Here is a 16,143-nt window from a genome sequence, read left to right as displayed (position 1 = left end):
GCATATACTATTTTATCTTTGTTGTTTTCAGTGATTAGGAGGGAAATATATTTCAATATATTTTCTGTGATTACCTGGGAAATATGTTGAAAGGACAACAATAGTGAAGATGTAAATATTCTGAGTGGAAAATCTATGTTTTGTCATGAATATTAGAACTATATTAAAACAATAAAATTTAAATTAAAAATAAAAGTTTGGAGATGGAGATTAATTAAAATGTAAATAGATCAAATACTAGATGATATTCTGCAAAAATCTAGTACAAGTATAACAAATGGAGGAGAAATTAATAATAGGACAGAAGAATATGAATATAAGTGTATATAGTATTTCTGGTCAGAAGGCTGTGAAGCCTCTGTAAAAAGTGTCACAATGCCTGCATCTGTGTACATGTGTATAATATATGAACAATGAAGTTTAATTCAATTTCTAAATGATCGTTAAATAAATCTTTAAAAAAATATGTTGCAATAATGTGTATTGTGGTAAAAAATGGCATTAGAATTAATATATATAAATGCACACATGTGTGCATATATGTATGTCTGTGTGTGTGTGTGTGTGTGTATATATATATTATATATATATATAATATTCTCACCCCAAGGGGAAAACTACCTTGTAAGTAAATGATTTTTAGATTTTATCTTCATAAAATTTCTCCTATGTATATCAGTTTAGGTATGTTTTTCTTTAATTTTGCACTGAAAATTGGAACAGAAGGCTATTTATGAGGCAGTATTTCCTATATCCAAAGTCTTTACAATTATGAAACTTCCAGGCAATAAAATCTATAGAAAAGAGAAATGATGAAAAAAAATTAAAAAGGAAATACCTCCTTCAACCATTGAGTATCCTGCTGCTGCTGCTGCTAAGTCGCTTCAGTCGTGTCCTATTCCTTGCTTATTTCCAGATGGAAAATCCAAATAAAGACCAACTAATCAAAGCGGATCCCAGCTAGATACAGCACAACCTTTTAGCCAGTGTACTAAGATAAACTAACCCAATATACTGAGCTACATTTTGATCTATGACCAAATTATGATCTCCTTATTTTAGACATCAGGAACCGAACTTCCTTGGTGGTCCAGTGGTTAAGACTCCACACGTCCACTAAAGGGAACACAGTTTTGATCCTTAGTCAGGGAACTGAAATCCCACAGGCCGTGGGGTATGCCCTCCCCTCTAAAATCCGGGAACCATCCATCTGATTAGAGTCATTAAAAATGATATTGTATTTGGCTTAGTTTCTGCATGTGCAATTTATGCTATGTATATTGATGATCTACTTGTCATCAAAGCTGTAGTAAGAATATTGGCCCACAAGGGTATAATTTACTTAGCATTCAAGCCAAGAGAACTTTGATTATTTCTGTACTGCTATTATTTTCTACACTTTTTCAGCCTATTATTTTGACCTTTTAAGTATTTTCATTATATATTAGCATTATAACCCTTGACAGTGTTGTTATTTTTATAATAACAAAATAATATATTTGTATCCATTTAGACATAATGTTTGGTTGTGTATGAATAGGATGCCACTGCTCTCATGCATTTTCTTGAGCAGTTATAAATAAAACAATGGTAAATGAACATTACTATACTATAATTAGAGTACTTAATATCTGACTCAATAAAACAAAAAATAAAATCCAGGAGGTCCTTATCACCTAGTAGAACTCTGTCATCAAATTCATTTTTGTTATGGTGAAAGACAGGTTTTCCTTTACCTGTAGAAAATACTGGAGAAAAAAATAATTTTGTTGGATGTAATTCATGTTTGAATATAAATTTGAAATCAAAGCAAAATTTGAAATTTTAGGGACAGACAAGCAGAGATTTAAATTATAGCTACTATTTAAGTTTGTGACCTGGCCAAATGATAATCATTAACTGGTTCTGTTTTGTGTTGTTTTTATTACTGCCAATCATAGCCAAGTGATCTAAGGAAACATCGGAGAAAGGTACTGTACATTTCTTTGATATGATTATTAATTGAATGTTGCTTTTTCTATGAAAGATTTAAAATTATCTTTCTGATAATTGAAGCATTTTATTAACATAAAAATATTAAAAATATTTAAGTGCTTTTGAATTGCTTAAATGCAATCATAAGAGCAAATGTCTAAAGATAAAATTGTATATACTTTCTAGGGTAATGTTTAGACTGTGGGGACTAAATTATCCTGATTTTCCACAGAATTTATAGACCTCTTTTGGAATAATTAGACAGTTTACTGTTGATACTAGAATAGTGATGCTTGTTTTAAAATGTAGGTTTTAACATTGTTGTTGTTCAGTCACTAAGTCATGTCTGATTCTTTGTGACCTCATGAACTGCAGCACACCAGGCTTCGCTGTCCTTCACTATCTCCCAGAGTTTACTTAGTTACATAAGACAAGCAAATCAAGAAACAATTACCAATAAAAGATAAAAGATAGCTTTTACTATCTTTAGTAAATAAAAGATAGCTTTTATTTTTTAATAAAAGATAAAAGATAGCTTCTTACTCATACTTCCCAAGAACCCGGGCATGCCATGATATGTCTGGCCAAGGGGAAGCACCAGGTCAGGACTCAGAAAGTGTGAGGAGAAATCATGGGCAGGAATGTTTATTGTGAAGGTAAATAGGGTCGCAAAGAGTCGGACACGACTGAGTGACTGAACTGAACTGAACTGAAGGTAAGCAGGCTTAGGACTGACTAGTTTGAATCATTTCAGTGGGTCATAGGGTCTCGGGTCTATCTCTAGTTGTCTGACACCTAGCCTGTGATGATTAAGGCAGAATAGTGCCTCCTAGAGGGTAAGGACTTCCTAATAGCTCAGTTGGTAAAGAATCTGCCTGCAGTTCAGGAGACCCAGGCTCTATCCCTGGGTCAGGAAGATCCCCTGGAGAAGGGAATGGCAACCCACTCCAGTATTCTTGCCTGAGAAATCCCATGGACAGAGGAGCCTGGCGGGCTACAGTCCAGGGGTTTGCAAGAGTCAGACACAATTTAGTGACTGAACCTGGGTTTGATCCCTGGGTTAGAAACAAAATGGAATAAAGTTCAGATTCACCAAATAACATTGTGTTAGATAATTGAGAGTGGAAGAGCTCAGATTCAGGAAATCAGATGGGACAAATTTTAAAGATTCAACCTACTATCCAATACATAAATAAATCTATTTTTCAGCATCTTCAAGATGTGATAATCAGCCTATGCCCAAATACTTCTGCAACTAGGGAACTTTTTTTTTTTTTTTTTAATTAAGGGAATCATAGTATGCTTACATGACCTAAATTGATTGAATTTTCTTTTTATTGTCCATCATCTATCTTCTTTTAGTATCTTCTCCTTGACGCTATCCGTTAGTTCTCAACTGCCAAATTTATCACGCATAATGTTATTACCACTTGTCTTTGACTTTCTTCACCACTTAAAAGGATTATACTGGAAATACAGGAAGAAATCTGAGTATATGATATGTGAAATAATTTCAGTGTGCATAAGAGGGGGAAAAAATGTAAAGGAAGATCTTGTGCAGAAATAAAGCCTCAGGGAATTTAGGGAATATAGAAAGATGATTGGTAAGAAAGGAAGGTTATAGTGCGATGACTTCCGCTCCGCGCAGACTGCAGCAGACTCAAGCGGCGCCTGCGTGGGCCCGGGACTGAGTTGCTGAAGGCCAGAGTCCTCCTTGGGGGCCCCTGCGAGAGTGGAAAAACCATTTTGGCCTACTTTCTGACACAAGCTTCTGACATCACTGAATACAACCCAACCCAAGGAGTGAGGATCCTGGAATTTGAGAATCCACGTGTTACCAGCAAACAACGAAGGCGCGGGTGTGAATTTGAGCTCTGGGATTGTGGTGGTGATCCAGAGTTCGAGTCTTACTGGCCAGCCCTGATGAAGGACTCTCATGGGGTGGTGATCGTCTTCAATGCCAGCATCCTAAGTCACCTGAAGGAAATTGAGATGTGGTATTCCTGTTTCGTTCAGCAGCAGTTCTTACAGAATACCCGTGTCTGTTAATTGCACACCACAAACCAGGCTCCAGAAGTGACAAAGAAAACCCAGCTCTGGCACCACCCTTGAACAAGCTGAAGCTGGTGCACTCGAATCTTGAGGACTACCCGGAAGAGATCAGGATGGAATTCATCCAGTATTTAAGAAGCATAATCAACTTAGTGTCCGAGAGCAGAGACCCGGAGGAGATGTCCACATCCCAAATGAAGTTAATATCAGTGCAGAGCCTGAAGTCCATCCACCTAAGAAGGTTCTCATTTCCCTTTGGCTGTGAAGGCATTTTCTTTATTTGCCCCAAAGACCAGTCAGCCAGGGAGTTGACTCCCTACCGTCTATTCTCTATCCTTAGTTCAGCTGAGAAAATCCTACTGTTGAATTCTGATTCCTTTGCCCCAGATCTCTCCAAAGAGCTGAAAAGGCAAGGTGATTTTTTTTTTTTTGCCATCTTCCATATGTCATGTCATTCAAGTTGTGGAATTGTAAAAAAGAAAGAAAGAAAGATAGGTTACAGAAAGAAAACCACAAACTAACATTTATTGTATATCAGGGTAAGGAGTTATATGCGTGATTTAATTTGCACTTCAAAAGAAATTAAACTGAGTATATTCACTTCTATTTTATTGATAAGGAAATTTAATCTTAGAGTAGATAAGTAATTAGTACATGTCACTCAATAAAGAAGAGAAGTCAAGATTCAAATCCATCTCTGAATCTGAAGTCTTTCTCTTCCACTTTACTCATATAGCATGAGATTTAAGTATTATTCAGCGAAAGGGTTTGTCTTTAATGTTTTTAAGAGCTGATATTTTGAAAGTTGGCCTAGTTTGACCTGCCATCTGGAGAGAAGAAGGTGTTTTATAAGAGGGTGTTTCAGAGGAAAAGTCTGAAAACAGAAATAATCAGGCTTCCCAGAAACAATTGTGGAAAACAATCTTGGTAAAATAATGGAACTGTGAAAACATAAATATGTATTAGGAAGAGTTTTGAAATACGCTTTACAAGTTTAGATGAGATGTGAGTTTAGAAAGGGTTTTCCATAGTATCAACATTATGCTGAAAGCAGTTCTTGAAAAAGATTCTTCTAATAGCACTATATTCATTGAAATGGAGAAAAGAGATCTTATTAAGATGTCCTATCCTGTTAAGGGCTTCTTAGGTGGCTCAGTGGTAAAGAATCCACCTGCAGTGCAGGAGAAGGAGATGAGTGTTTGATCCCAGGTCAGGAAGAGCCCCTGGAACAACAGATGACAACCCACTCCAGTATTTTTGCCTGGAGAATACCATGAACGGAAGAGCCTGGCAGGCTACAGCCCATGGTGTTGCAAAGACTGAAGTGACTGAGAACACATGCACTGTGCTGGTAAAAGTAACCTAGGTTTGAATGACAAGAGCCCAGACAGACACTTGTATTGTTTCTCCAATACATGAAGTATCACATATAAACACACTTAAGTATAATAGCTTAATGTAAAGAAACTAGCGAGACATTTATAGACAGAAGACGAGAACATAGTTTTAAACCTTTTGTTATAGCCCTATTGAGACATTTCTTCATCAGAACTTCTAGAACCATACATCTTTCAGCTACCGTTTCCACAATCTCTCTCTCTCTCTCTCTCTCTCTCTCTCTATATATATATATATATATATATATATATAATGCACAGTGGTACTATGAAAAATGCAGCATTGTTTTTAAAAATCTTTATCATACAATTCAGTTGGTTGTTGAAAAGTCTTATTTTAATACAGTTCTGTATATCCATCTCTGGCAAAATTTATGGTATCGTGAATTGTTCTGGACTTGGAACTAAATTCTTTAAAGAAATCCCTTTCATCGCATCTGCTTATGGTGAACTGTATGTCTTTCTCAATTTTCCCATAAGAAGTAGTGAAATTAAACAGTTTGCGAAAATTCCATTCTTACCTTTATTATTCTCACTTTAAAAAGAAAGTTTTTTTCTTATAAACTGCAGCTTTTTTTTTTAATATCTGGGAACACATTTAATTAGCCTGATTTAAAACACCCTATCTGATAACATTTTATTTTGTCAAATTCTCACTTCAAAAGTCTCCCACTTAAAAGATGACTATGCATATTTTTAGTGAATTAGTTCAAATATGTGTTCAATAACTTTGTAAAGCTTTTACATTCTGATATATTTAATGGATTCCAAGATAGCTTTTCCATAGTCCCTAGATATTGATGTATGGTGTTTATTTACAGTTAACTAATATTTTTATGTAGTAAGTCCATTTATGTGTGTGTATGTCTCTTTTAACTGGAGTGTCTTAACTTTTAAATAGTTATGAAATTCCTGCTCTTTAATAATGTGAGTTTTTATGTGTAAGACTTATATGCCCTAAATTTCTTGTTTTGCTTTTATATTATAATTACTCAAATAGCCTTGCTTTAATGAGTCTCTATTTTCATCAGTTTCAGTTAAAATTTAGAAAAAGTGAATCTGGTGTATTTTTTTTTTTGCTTCCAGATTGCAGTGGTAGAAGAAGATGGTCGGGAGGATAAAGCAACCATTAAATGTGAAACTTCTCCTCCCCCTACCCCTAGAGCCATCAGGATGACTCACACCCTCCCTTCTTCCTACCATAATGATGCCCGAAGGTATGACCTTCCCAGCGCACTGCCACTGTATGTCCTCCTCCCCCAAGTATTCCTTTTAGTGTTATCAGACTGCTTAAAATTTATATAAAGTTTTTTATTTGAGCTGTAATTCTCCTGCTCCCTCTTCACAATATCACTTGTGAAAAAGCCGAATTTTCATTCTGAGATCAAATTTTCATTTTTAGAATTAACTGTATATTTTTAATCTTGTTACTAAATGGAGTCAAAGTATAGGAAGTACTGGTCAGGACTAGTTACCAAAAACTAAAGAGATTCCAAGGCAAGACTATAAGCTTGGCTTCTAATGTAAAGATAATGAAGATCTTCAAGTCCATGATTGAACCCCAGCTACTTTTAACAGACAGGTATGTAAATCACCCTATGGGTGCTGCTACTGCCAGCTATAAAGCTCCTCCTTAGAGAAGGAAAAAAAAACTGAAATATTAAAAGAAGAGATAAGTTTACATGGGAAAATACCCTATTTGTCATAGCAACTCATCATACTGTCCTTTCCATCTGCCTAAAAATTGAAGCAGATTTCTATAATAACTAATGCCATAAATAAATACATCTAAGCATACAATTTACATCTTAAATGTATGTTCTTTCACTGTCATCATTTATAGCATCTCTGAACATGTAACTGAATATAATGATTTAAGTAAGAATCTATCGTCTAACTAATGTGTTTTACAATAAACATTTTTGAAAAGACTTTTTTGTGATATCAAGCATTTTTTCTTTGTTTTATTTTTATTTCCTAATGTGAAAGTTATTCCAGGTTCAAAATTTATACTTAGTGTGTTGTGTGTGTTAGGCACTCGGTCATGTCTGACTCTTTGCAATCCCAGGGACAGTAGCCTGCCAGGATCCTTTGTCCATGGAATTCTCCAGGAAAGAATACTGGAATGGGTTACTGTTCCCTTCTCCAGTAGATCTTCCTGACCCAGGGATTAAACTGAGGTCTCCTGCATTGCAGGCAGATTCCTTACTGTCTTACTGAACTCAGATTAATTAAGATGAATAAGTACAGTTAAATAATTCATCATGATACTGTCAAATTAGCAGCTATAAAAATGATAACAGTATCATCGAACCTATCCTATTAAAAGTGTTAAATACATTGACCAGGGATGGAACCTAGATCAGCTTGCTTGGAAATCATTTCAGCTTATCATGTACCTACAAGACCTGAGAACTATAAGGAAAATATACAGTGATCACTAGGGTATATGATTTGTTACTTCAAAATCTCACCCAGATGATTTAAAATTCAACAAATTAAGCACAAAAACTGAGAAAGATACCAAGAGGAAAATCCAGTTAAACCATGGGCTAGAATATGAGCATAAACTTCATTAGTTATATTTAAATTTCTTGTCATAGGTCATTATGTTAAAGATCTAAAAAAATAAACTGCAAGAAAGAAATATGTAAAGGGTCCAGGACTAAATTATAGAAGGTCACTTCACATGAACTTAATAAACCAATCTATGTTCATTGATTGGTTTGATATTGTATGAAAAATAAGGAAAAATACTAGGAAAAATATTTTCTAGAGAAAATTTGGAGGCTGAGGGCCCTAAGGCTGAGGAAATCATACTTTAATGTGCTTAAGAAGAAACATGGGAGGCAAAGGAGAAAGTAGCATTCAAGTCTACTTGTTCCTCCTTTGGTGCCTTTATCAAGGAATTAGGTCTTATGTACCCTGTGGAAGATCCCCTGGAGGGCATGGCACCCCACTCCAGTATTCTTGCCTGGAGAAGCCCATGGACAGAGGAGCCTGGCGGGCTGCAGTCCATGGGCTCGCAAAGAGTCAGACACGACTGAGTGACTTAGCACGCACGCCCCTTGTGGATGTTGCAGAATTGTCTTGTGACAGGTACAGTCTTGTGTGCCTGCTGAATGTTGCACCAAAGCAAGCAGTTTTCCCTCTTTTATGTTTGCAGTAGTTTATCTGCCTCCCTCGAGCCCGAAAGCCTTGGGCTTGGCAGTGCCAACAGCAGCCAAGACTCTCTTCACAAAGCCCCCAAGAAGAAAGGAATCAAGTCTTCAATAGGACGTTTGTTTGGTAAAAAAGAAAAAGCTCGTCTTGGGCAACTCCGTAAGTATGCATGTTTGACTTTCCACTGCCACTCATTTTCCTTACTTTTTAATACCCATCTATCTTTCATCTTATTTCCCCTACCTGATAAACTTTCTAGTTGAATCATCTTGTAACCAATTTAGCTGAATAATGCTTGGTAAAAGTTTCAAAGGAAGATATTATAAAATTTCCAATCCTTGTGATTCCTCTGTTAATAATAAGAACTAGAATATAGGTAATTTTAACATTGTGATAGACACAAGGACTCTCAAGACAGGTGTTACTAGTGTCATCCTTGTTTATTGATGAGTAAGGAATGTATTAATAATTAGCCAAACTGAAATATTCGTCCAAGGCCACGTTTCAAAACCAGCTTGAAACCATTGAGCACACTACATAGATGTATATAAAAACTAGCTGTGTGTATTTTAAAAGTTTTTCTGTTGAAAAAATTAAGAAACCTACAAAAAAAAATCCAAAACAACTATTTTTAGGTCAAAATAAAGCATTTAAAGGACCTAGATGTAAAGGGTAAGGTTTCTTTGTTTTAAAATATTACAACTTTGTATTAACAAACTCTATAGCCTATAAATGGGGAGACAGAGGAAAGGGCAATAGGAGTTTCATTAGAATTATTGTCAGTGACTAATTAACGAAATATGGATCAATACATCTGAAATGACCCTAGGTAAATATATACATATATAGATAGGTTGATAAACGGATGGATAGATAGGTAGATAAATAAATAGATATAGTCTGAAACAAAAAGAATATGTGAATTGTATTTTCTAAATGATGATATATACTCTTGGCTTTTTTTTTCCTTTGATGTCATTTTACGTATTGAATTTTTATCCTGAAATCCTTTTCGTCATCTTGCTTATTTATGCTTACCTTTAATTTTTCCCTGCTCTTCTCATTCTGCTGAGTTCAGAACTAGAGTTAAATTACAGAGAAAAAGATTTAGGAAAAAATTTAGCTCCTGCTTCTGATGGTAAGTGATGAACAGAATGCGGCACTCCCTTAATATTCATTTTGAGTTCTCAAATAAAGGAATGATTATTCACAAATAATGTCCCATCCCCCAGAATTAGTTTACTGCCCTGGCACTACAAGAATTTCTGAGAATAGTGTTCATATTTGCAGATTTACAACTGTAGTATTATTCAAAAATACCTTCCCCAAGTTCCACAGTGTGAAACCCATAAAAAACGTCAGAAGCCATAGGAAACCCATCTCTGTAACACATGGGCAGTCAACTCTGTGACTGTTACTCAACAGAAGAACATGTTCCTTGGGCTTCTCTTTCTCAGGAAAGGACCCTTTTATGCTAAAAGAAGGTGGTTATTTGGGGGATATAAAACACACCAAGACATTATTTTAAAATCTGTTTCACTTGACAACTATTTATTGTCAGAATCAAGATATCAAGGATATAATTTCAAGCCTGCAAAAATATAAAAGCTTCTAGAAACTTAGCCTTTTGACTCATTTTCAGTGACCATGTGTCTCTATGTTAGAACAGATGAGAAGAGAATTAATTACAATTATGTTCTTATCAACTCCATCCAAATCAGAAAATAGCAATAGTTTTTCAAGATCACATTGTAGACCTGAGAAGATTTCTGAGTTCTGAGCAATTTTGTTTTGCTCTGTAGAACAATAGCGTATAAACAAAGCTAGTGACAATAGCAGAGTAAGAGCTACAATGCTGATGAGGAAGACAAAGACAAAAATCTGTACTTCCGGAGCTGTAGAAAAGCTACATGGTGGGTGGAACAAAGTTCCTGCAGAAACCAAAAATAAAGGTCTTTGTTGGATATAGTACTTGAGAAAATAAGGAAACACAGGCACAAGTGAGCTTCAGTACATCATGTTTTGATGTGTTTTGTTTTCTTTTCCTGAAGAAATGGTACCTGGTACCACTAGTGCTTTGGCTGAGGAATACAGACTCATGTTCACGTCTGTCCTGAAAGATGGGCTTCCGCCTTGTGAGGGGAAGACCGTGGAAGCGTAACCAAGTCCACGGCTTGCCACCTGGTGCTGCTGATGCACACATTAGAAGGAATTAGGGAAACATCTCTAAGGATCATGATTTTAATAACTTGATCTAGAAAATTCAGACATGGGAGCACTGTGCCAATATTCTTTCTTTCATCAATGAAAAGAGAAATAGGAGATAGAAGATGATGCCGTGGAAAGTAACATGGTAGAGGGCTGATGGTGTCAAAGAACCAAAATTGAGATTTGGGACTGTGTCCCAGGTCTTAGAACTCTTGAAGAGTTTAGCTCATAAAGGCAAAGAAACCTAAGTTAACTTGACAATAGCTACGCTGCTGCTGCTGCTGCCAAGTCATGTCAGTCATGTCCGATTCTGTGCAACCCCATAGACGGCAGCCCACCAGACTCCCCCATCCCTGGGATTCTCCAAGCAAGAACACTGAAGTGGGTTGCCATTTCCTTCTCCAATGCATGAAAGTGAAGTCTCTCAGTCATGCCTGACTCTTCACGACCCCGTGGACTGCCGCCCACCAGGCTCCTCAGTCCATGGGGTTTTCCAGGCAAGAGTCCTGGAGTGGGGTGCCATTGCCTTCTCTGGACAATAGCTATGCTAGATGCATTTAAATGAAATGTGGTGCAGAGGAAGGAAACTTTCTAAATAAAACTATGAAAATCTTCACTCAATTCTGTCTAGTTTGACAAACAACAAAGGAGAAATTCATAGTAATTCACAGAATAGAATATTTGTAAAGGGAGTGTTATTCACCTTATAGATTGTTATATACAGTCTGAAAAGCTAAGGTAATAAAGTGAACATCAGATGTGATGGATCAGTCAATGTGACCGCATTGATAACTGCTAACCATGGAGCATCAAATTCAATATACATAGATCTATTTTTTATTGGAGAAGGAAATGGCAACCCACTCCAGTGTTCTTGCCTGGAGAATCCCAGGGACGACAGAGCCTGGTGGGCTGCTGTCTATGGGGTCGCACAGAGTCAGACATGACTGAAGCAACTTAGCAGCAGCAGCAGCACATCTATTTTTTATGAATATGTTGCTATCAGAGGCAGTATAAATGTGGAAACTCCAAAACTCAAAGGAAGCAACACATTGAAAAGCATTTGAATAAAGCTAAAAATACTTTACAGATAAAGGATTTAAAACGATAAACCGTATTTATGAGCCTTGTCTCCTTGAAGGTCACAGTTGAATTTGGGGAGAGTGTCCTGACAGAGGGAATATTGTTTTAGCAGACTTGGGGGTCTGGTTTTAGTTTCTCTCTCTATTTTTTCTTCTTTGATTTTCTCTCACTTTCTTTCTATATTACAAACCCCTAAAAAAGATGGAAAAAAAAAAAGGTTTAATAATCTCATTGAGAGACATGGAAAAAGCAGTCCAATAAATATCTCTGCTTACTTCCTAGAATATAGAATAGATTCAGGATGTAATAACATGCATTTTTTTAGATTAGCTTTTATTAGAGGTTAGTTGATTTATAATGTTGTGTTAGTTTCTGCTCTACAGCAAAGAGAATCAGTTAAATGTATACATATATCCACTCAGTTTTAGATTCTTCTCCCATATAGATCAATACAGAATATTGAGTAGAGTTTACTGGGCTATATAGCAGGTCGTAAAAGACTTAACAGCCCAGTGACCATGGTTTCGCCCCCCTGATTTATGCATCCAGATGCAACGCATCTCTGTTGCTTCCATAAATGTTTAAACATGCTCATATCTAACCTTCATTTTAAAAGTCATTACTTGATCCTGCCATCTTCCCTAAATATTGACTTATTTTTCCCTACCCGTATCATCCAAGCTTAAGTGAGTTTTTTCTTCCTCATCTGTCAGTCACATTACAACCTACTATATGCTGACTTCCACACATAAAATTCTAGACACAAGTTCAATCTTAACCAACCTGGAAGACTGGTTAGGACATCAAAGCTAGATATTATCAAAGAAATAAACTCACAATTATATTTATGATGATGTAAACTTAAGCAGTATATCTAAAATAGGTGACCTCTTCCTAAAAACAAATTCTAAAATGTTTTTTACATAAGTTGTATCTATGTGAATGACAGATATAGTTGAATGTCATAGATAAGTAAGAACAGTATCCAAAAAGGCACCAACCAAAATAAAGTGATAATTGAAAAAACTGCCCAGGTCAAAAGGGGAATTATAAAATTCCTATTTTTTATTATTTTTGTTTATTATTTTTGAAAGTTTAAAGAAAATGAATAAAACAAAGATTTAATGTATTTGAACAAAATATGCAAATAAGTGCAACTATTCCAAAACACTTTTGCCTCTATCTCCTTACTTGAAAAGCAAAACTTCAACCAGAAAAGAGGCATTAACAAGAGGACATGGAAGCCCAAGAGAATTGATATTTTGATGGGTGGGGGCAGGTAGAATGTTGATCATCCAAAGTCATTTATCTACTCCTATTTTGAACAAATAGCATATGATGAGCCACCGTGAAGTACAGAGTACTGACCATGGACTTCAGGAAAATGGTGAAAGCATGGCACTGACGTCAAAGAACACTGAATTTAGCAACGGGGATGGTATATAAGCATAGACAGCCTTTCATTTAAAAAACAAACACTTCATACTGAAACGTACTGTTTCAGGCCCAAAAGAGCTTTACCTGCTACATTGTCTGAACTCAAGACAATCAGGAACAGAGGTTCTAAATCTCAAGATCCACGATTATGCATCAGTAATCAGAATGTTGACTGGCTTGACTTGTAATTTTATCCAAAGGCATCAACCTGTTTCGAAGCAAAGCAAATTAAATTGTGTTCAAAACAGCCATGTCAGATGAAGCCTGTTTGTTTCTCTGACAAAGTTACTCAGTAATAGAACAGGAAAGGCATTTGGGTGAGCTGGGATTCATGGCAGCCCTGTACACAAGATGACAAAATGGAGCCTGAGTGATGGAAAAATTAGGTGGAATTTGCAACCAGGTGAATAATCCTCCTTTAATAGTGATGATGAGTAGAGTGATGACATCCTGAATCCAGGTTTCTAATGGCTTGATGAGGATTCACTGTTTGTGATCAACACATCCCCCAATCACTTGAACATGAATATTTCAATAGCACAGTGATCTGATTTATGGATTGGTGATATGGAAAGAAATCACAAATAGAAGAAAAATAAGTGTTCTTCCTTTAGGTTTACCTTGAAAACCTGAGACATGGAAGGCCCAAAATATCCTATTTTTAAAAGTGTAACTCTTGGGAGCATTTTTTGCAAGAAAAATTTGGATATTCATGTAACTTTAAAGTTAATAAGTCAATGAATTTAGGACACATTAATAGACATACAGTATTGAGATAAAAGAAGACCTTTTCATCCTGTTCTTCTATTGTAAAACATGAGCCAGGGAATAGAATCCATCTCTGATAACTACACTTTCAGAGGCATATCATAACTTTGAAGTAAGTTTGGAGGGAAATATTAAGCTAATAAGGAGAATTGAAATTATGTGAGGAGTAACTAAGTAGAAGGGCATGCTGTTCCCTTTGCTGACCTGTCTGGATGACTGATTATGAATATTTGAAAAGCTTGTTATATGCAGAATCTTTGGCCTTTTCATTGTTTAGTAAGGCTACAAAACTCTAGCCAAAGTGTTAAAAGACCAACTTCATCTCAGTAAGAAAGAGAACACTGCAGAGTCACAGTTATATACAAACAAACTGGCTTGTGGAATAATGGGTTATTAGTCACTGGATATCATCAAGCAGAAGCTAGGTAAATAGTAGGAAGAACTGTTGTAGAAAGGGGTCCAAGAATTGGAAGGGCAGTTGGACAGGATGATCTTTAAGGCCTATTTCAAACCTAGTAGTCCTGAATCTATGAAGCTCTAACATTTAAGCCTTAGACCCAGCAGCTCTCCTTTCTATAAAATACGTAACATGAGTTTTGTACTATGAAAATGCATTTTATTTTTCAAATTACAGACTTTTAGAGATAGAAGATATCTAAAGGCCATGTAATGACCCATGCTCTATACTGTACAGAAACAGATGATTTTAACAATCATCCAGGCAAAGCAGCCACTGGTAGGAGGGTTGGCAGTGGTTCCCAGCTCTCATTGCTCGGCGAGTGCTCCAGACAATATACTCTTGGGACTGTTTCCATCAGAAAGAACTTCAGTGAGCTCTTATGGAACATGTTTGGAAACTTAATGAAATTAAACTTTTTTTTTCAAAAAGTTTATAACTTCTTGAGGGTATTACACATAAATGCATAAAAAGTAAAGAACAATTCAAGGCAATAGTAAAAGCATCACAGAATATATTATAAACTTTCTTATAGAATATATAGACATAAGGTTAATTTTTTCCCTCCCTCGGTATGTTTGACTCTACTCAGAACAAAGTGCAGTTTTCCTTTAGAATTGAAAAGGTATAAAACTTGAGTTTCAAATAAGACTTATCTCTCAAAAAAAAGTACTGAAGCCACATGAAAAGATAAACTCCATGGGAGATGTGATGGAAAGGAACCTGGGTCTTTATAGGGTTAGTTAGGAAGTGGATGCCAGGCTGGGGTGTGAAGTGTGAAACCAAATGATCAAGCCAAAGAAGTGATAAGGATTGAGGATCAAGTTGCCTAGCTGTGGAGACACTGGAAATGCATAGACTAGGAGGCAGCCCCCTGAAGGAGGCACAGCACGCCAAGGAAATGGTCTGGGTCCCGGGATCAAGTATCCGAGCACAAGCGAGAGTGAGGAGTCGGAGCGATCGCACACCATGCTGTGCTTCAGAGGCAGTTAACCAGTGAGGAAGATGGCAACAGAGGGTCAAGACGTAGTGATGCTAAATGCATTTATTACCTCTGGTGGGTCATCTGTTCCACATGATTTTAACAGATTTACTACCTGGGAAATACCCAGGTAGAAGACCCACCCAGGACTTCAGAGTCCTAATAATAATGACCGTAAACAAAAATGAACAGAGCACACGTGATTACCCAAGCAGGTGGGAAAATGCTAAAAGCAGAAAATACATATAAATCATACAGGCAGTATCCCTAATTAAAGATACATAAAATGTGTATATTATTGAGTAAAAAAATTAATAAAAACTACTGTTGCAAGTTTCCCTTAAATGCATATGAGAAGCAATACATTTCAAAGACACGTTTATGCCTGCTAAATTGCAATTGTCTTCATGGTTATCTGTCAGATTGTATTATATCATAATGGTCTGATTTCTATTATTTATTATAATCAGCATAAGAAAATAATGGGCAGAAGCAATAGCAACATCAGAGCAACATTGTTTAGCAAGCATGTTTCTACACATAAAATCTGGGTTGCTGTGCTAGCCTTTACCTCAAAATTCAGATTGTTCCTAGATGTTATGGGAGTAGTAAATACAATATAA

The 16,143-nt window shown here is 36.2% G+C and overlaps 1 protein-coding gene and 1 pseudogene across 11 annotated transcripts in view; both read left to right on the top strand.

The window, feature by feature from the left end:
• Positions 1-16,143, top strand: part of PPFIA2 (PPFI scaffold protein A2) — a 502,390-nt gene that overhangs the window by 415,846 nt on the left and 70,401 nt on the right. For all 11 annotated transcript variants that reach the window (XM_086398878.1, XM_086398877.1, XM_086398875.1 and 8 more), the window contains 3 exons: positions 1,941-1,970; positions 6,510-6,640; positions 8,590-8,744. In XM_086398878.1, coding sequence (XP_086255004.1) covers positions 1,941-1,970; positions 6,510-6,640; positions 8,590-8,744 — 316 coding nt within the window. The remainder of the gene's footprint in view (positions 1-1,940; positions 1,971-6,509; positions 6,641-8,589; positions 8,745-16,143) is intronic.
• On the top strand, positions 2,606-4,621 carry LOC147371325 (intraflagellar transport protein 22 homolog pseudogene; annotated as a pseudogene).

The sequence above is a fragment of the Bos grunniens genome, chromosome 5, assembly GCF_055505025.1.
Source record: "Bos grunniens cultivar Pamir isolate PY7600 chromosome 5, Bosgru_T2T1.0, whole genome shotgun sequence".
NCBI lineage: Eukaryota > Metazoa > Chordata > Mammalia > Artiodactyla > Bovidae > Bos > Bos grunniens.
Note: the sequence above shows the minus strand (reverse complement) of the source record. Positions and strands in the feature narration are given on the sequence as shown.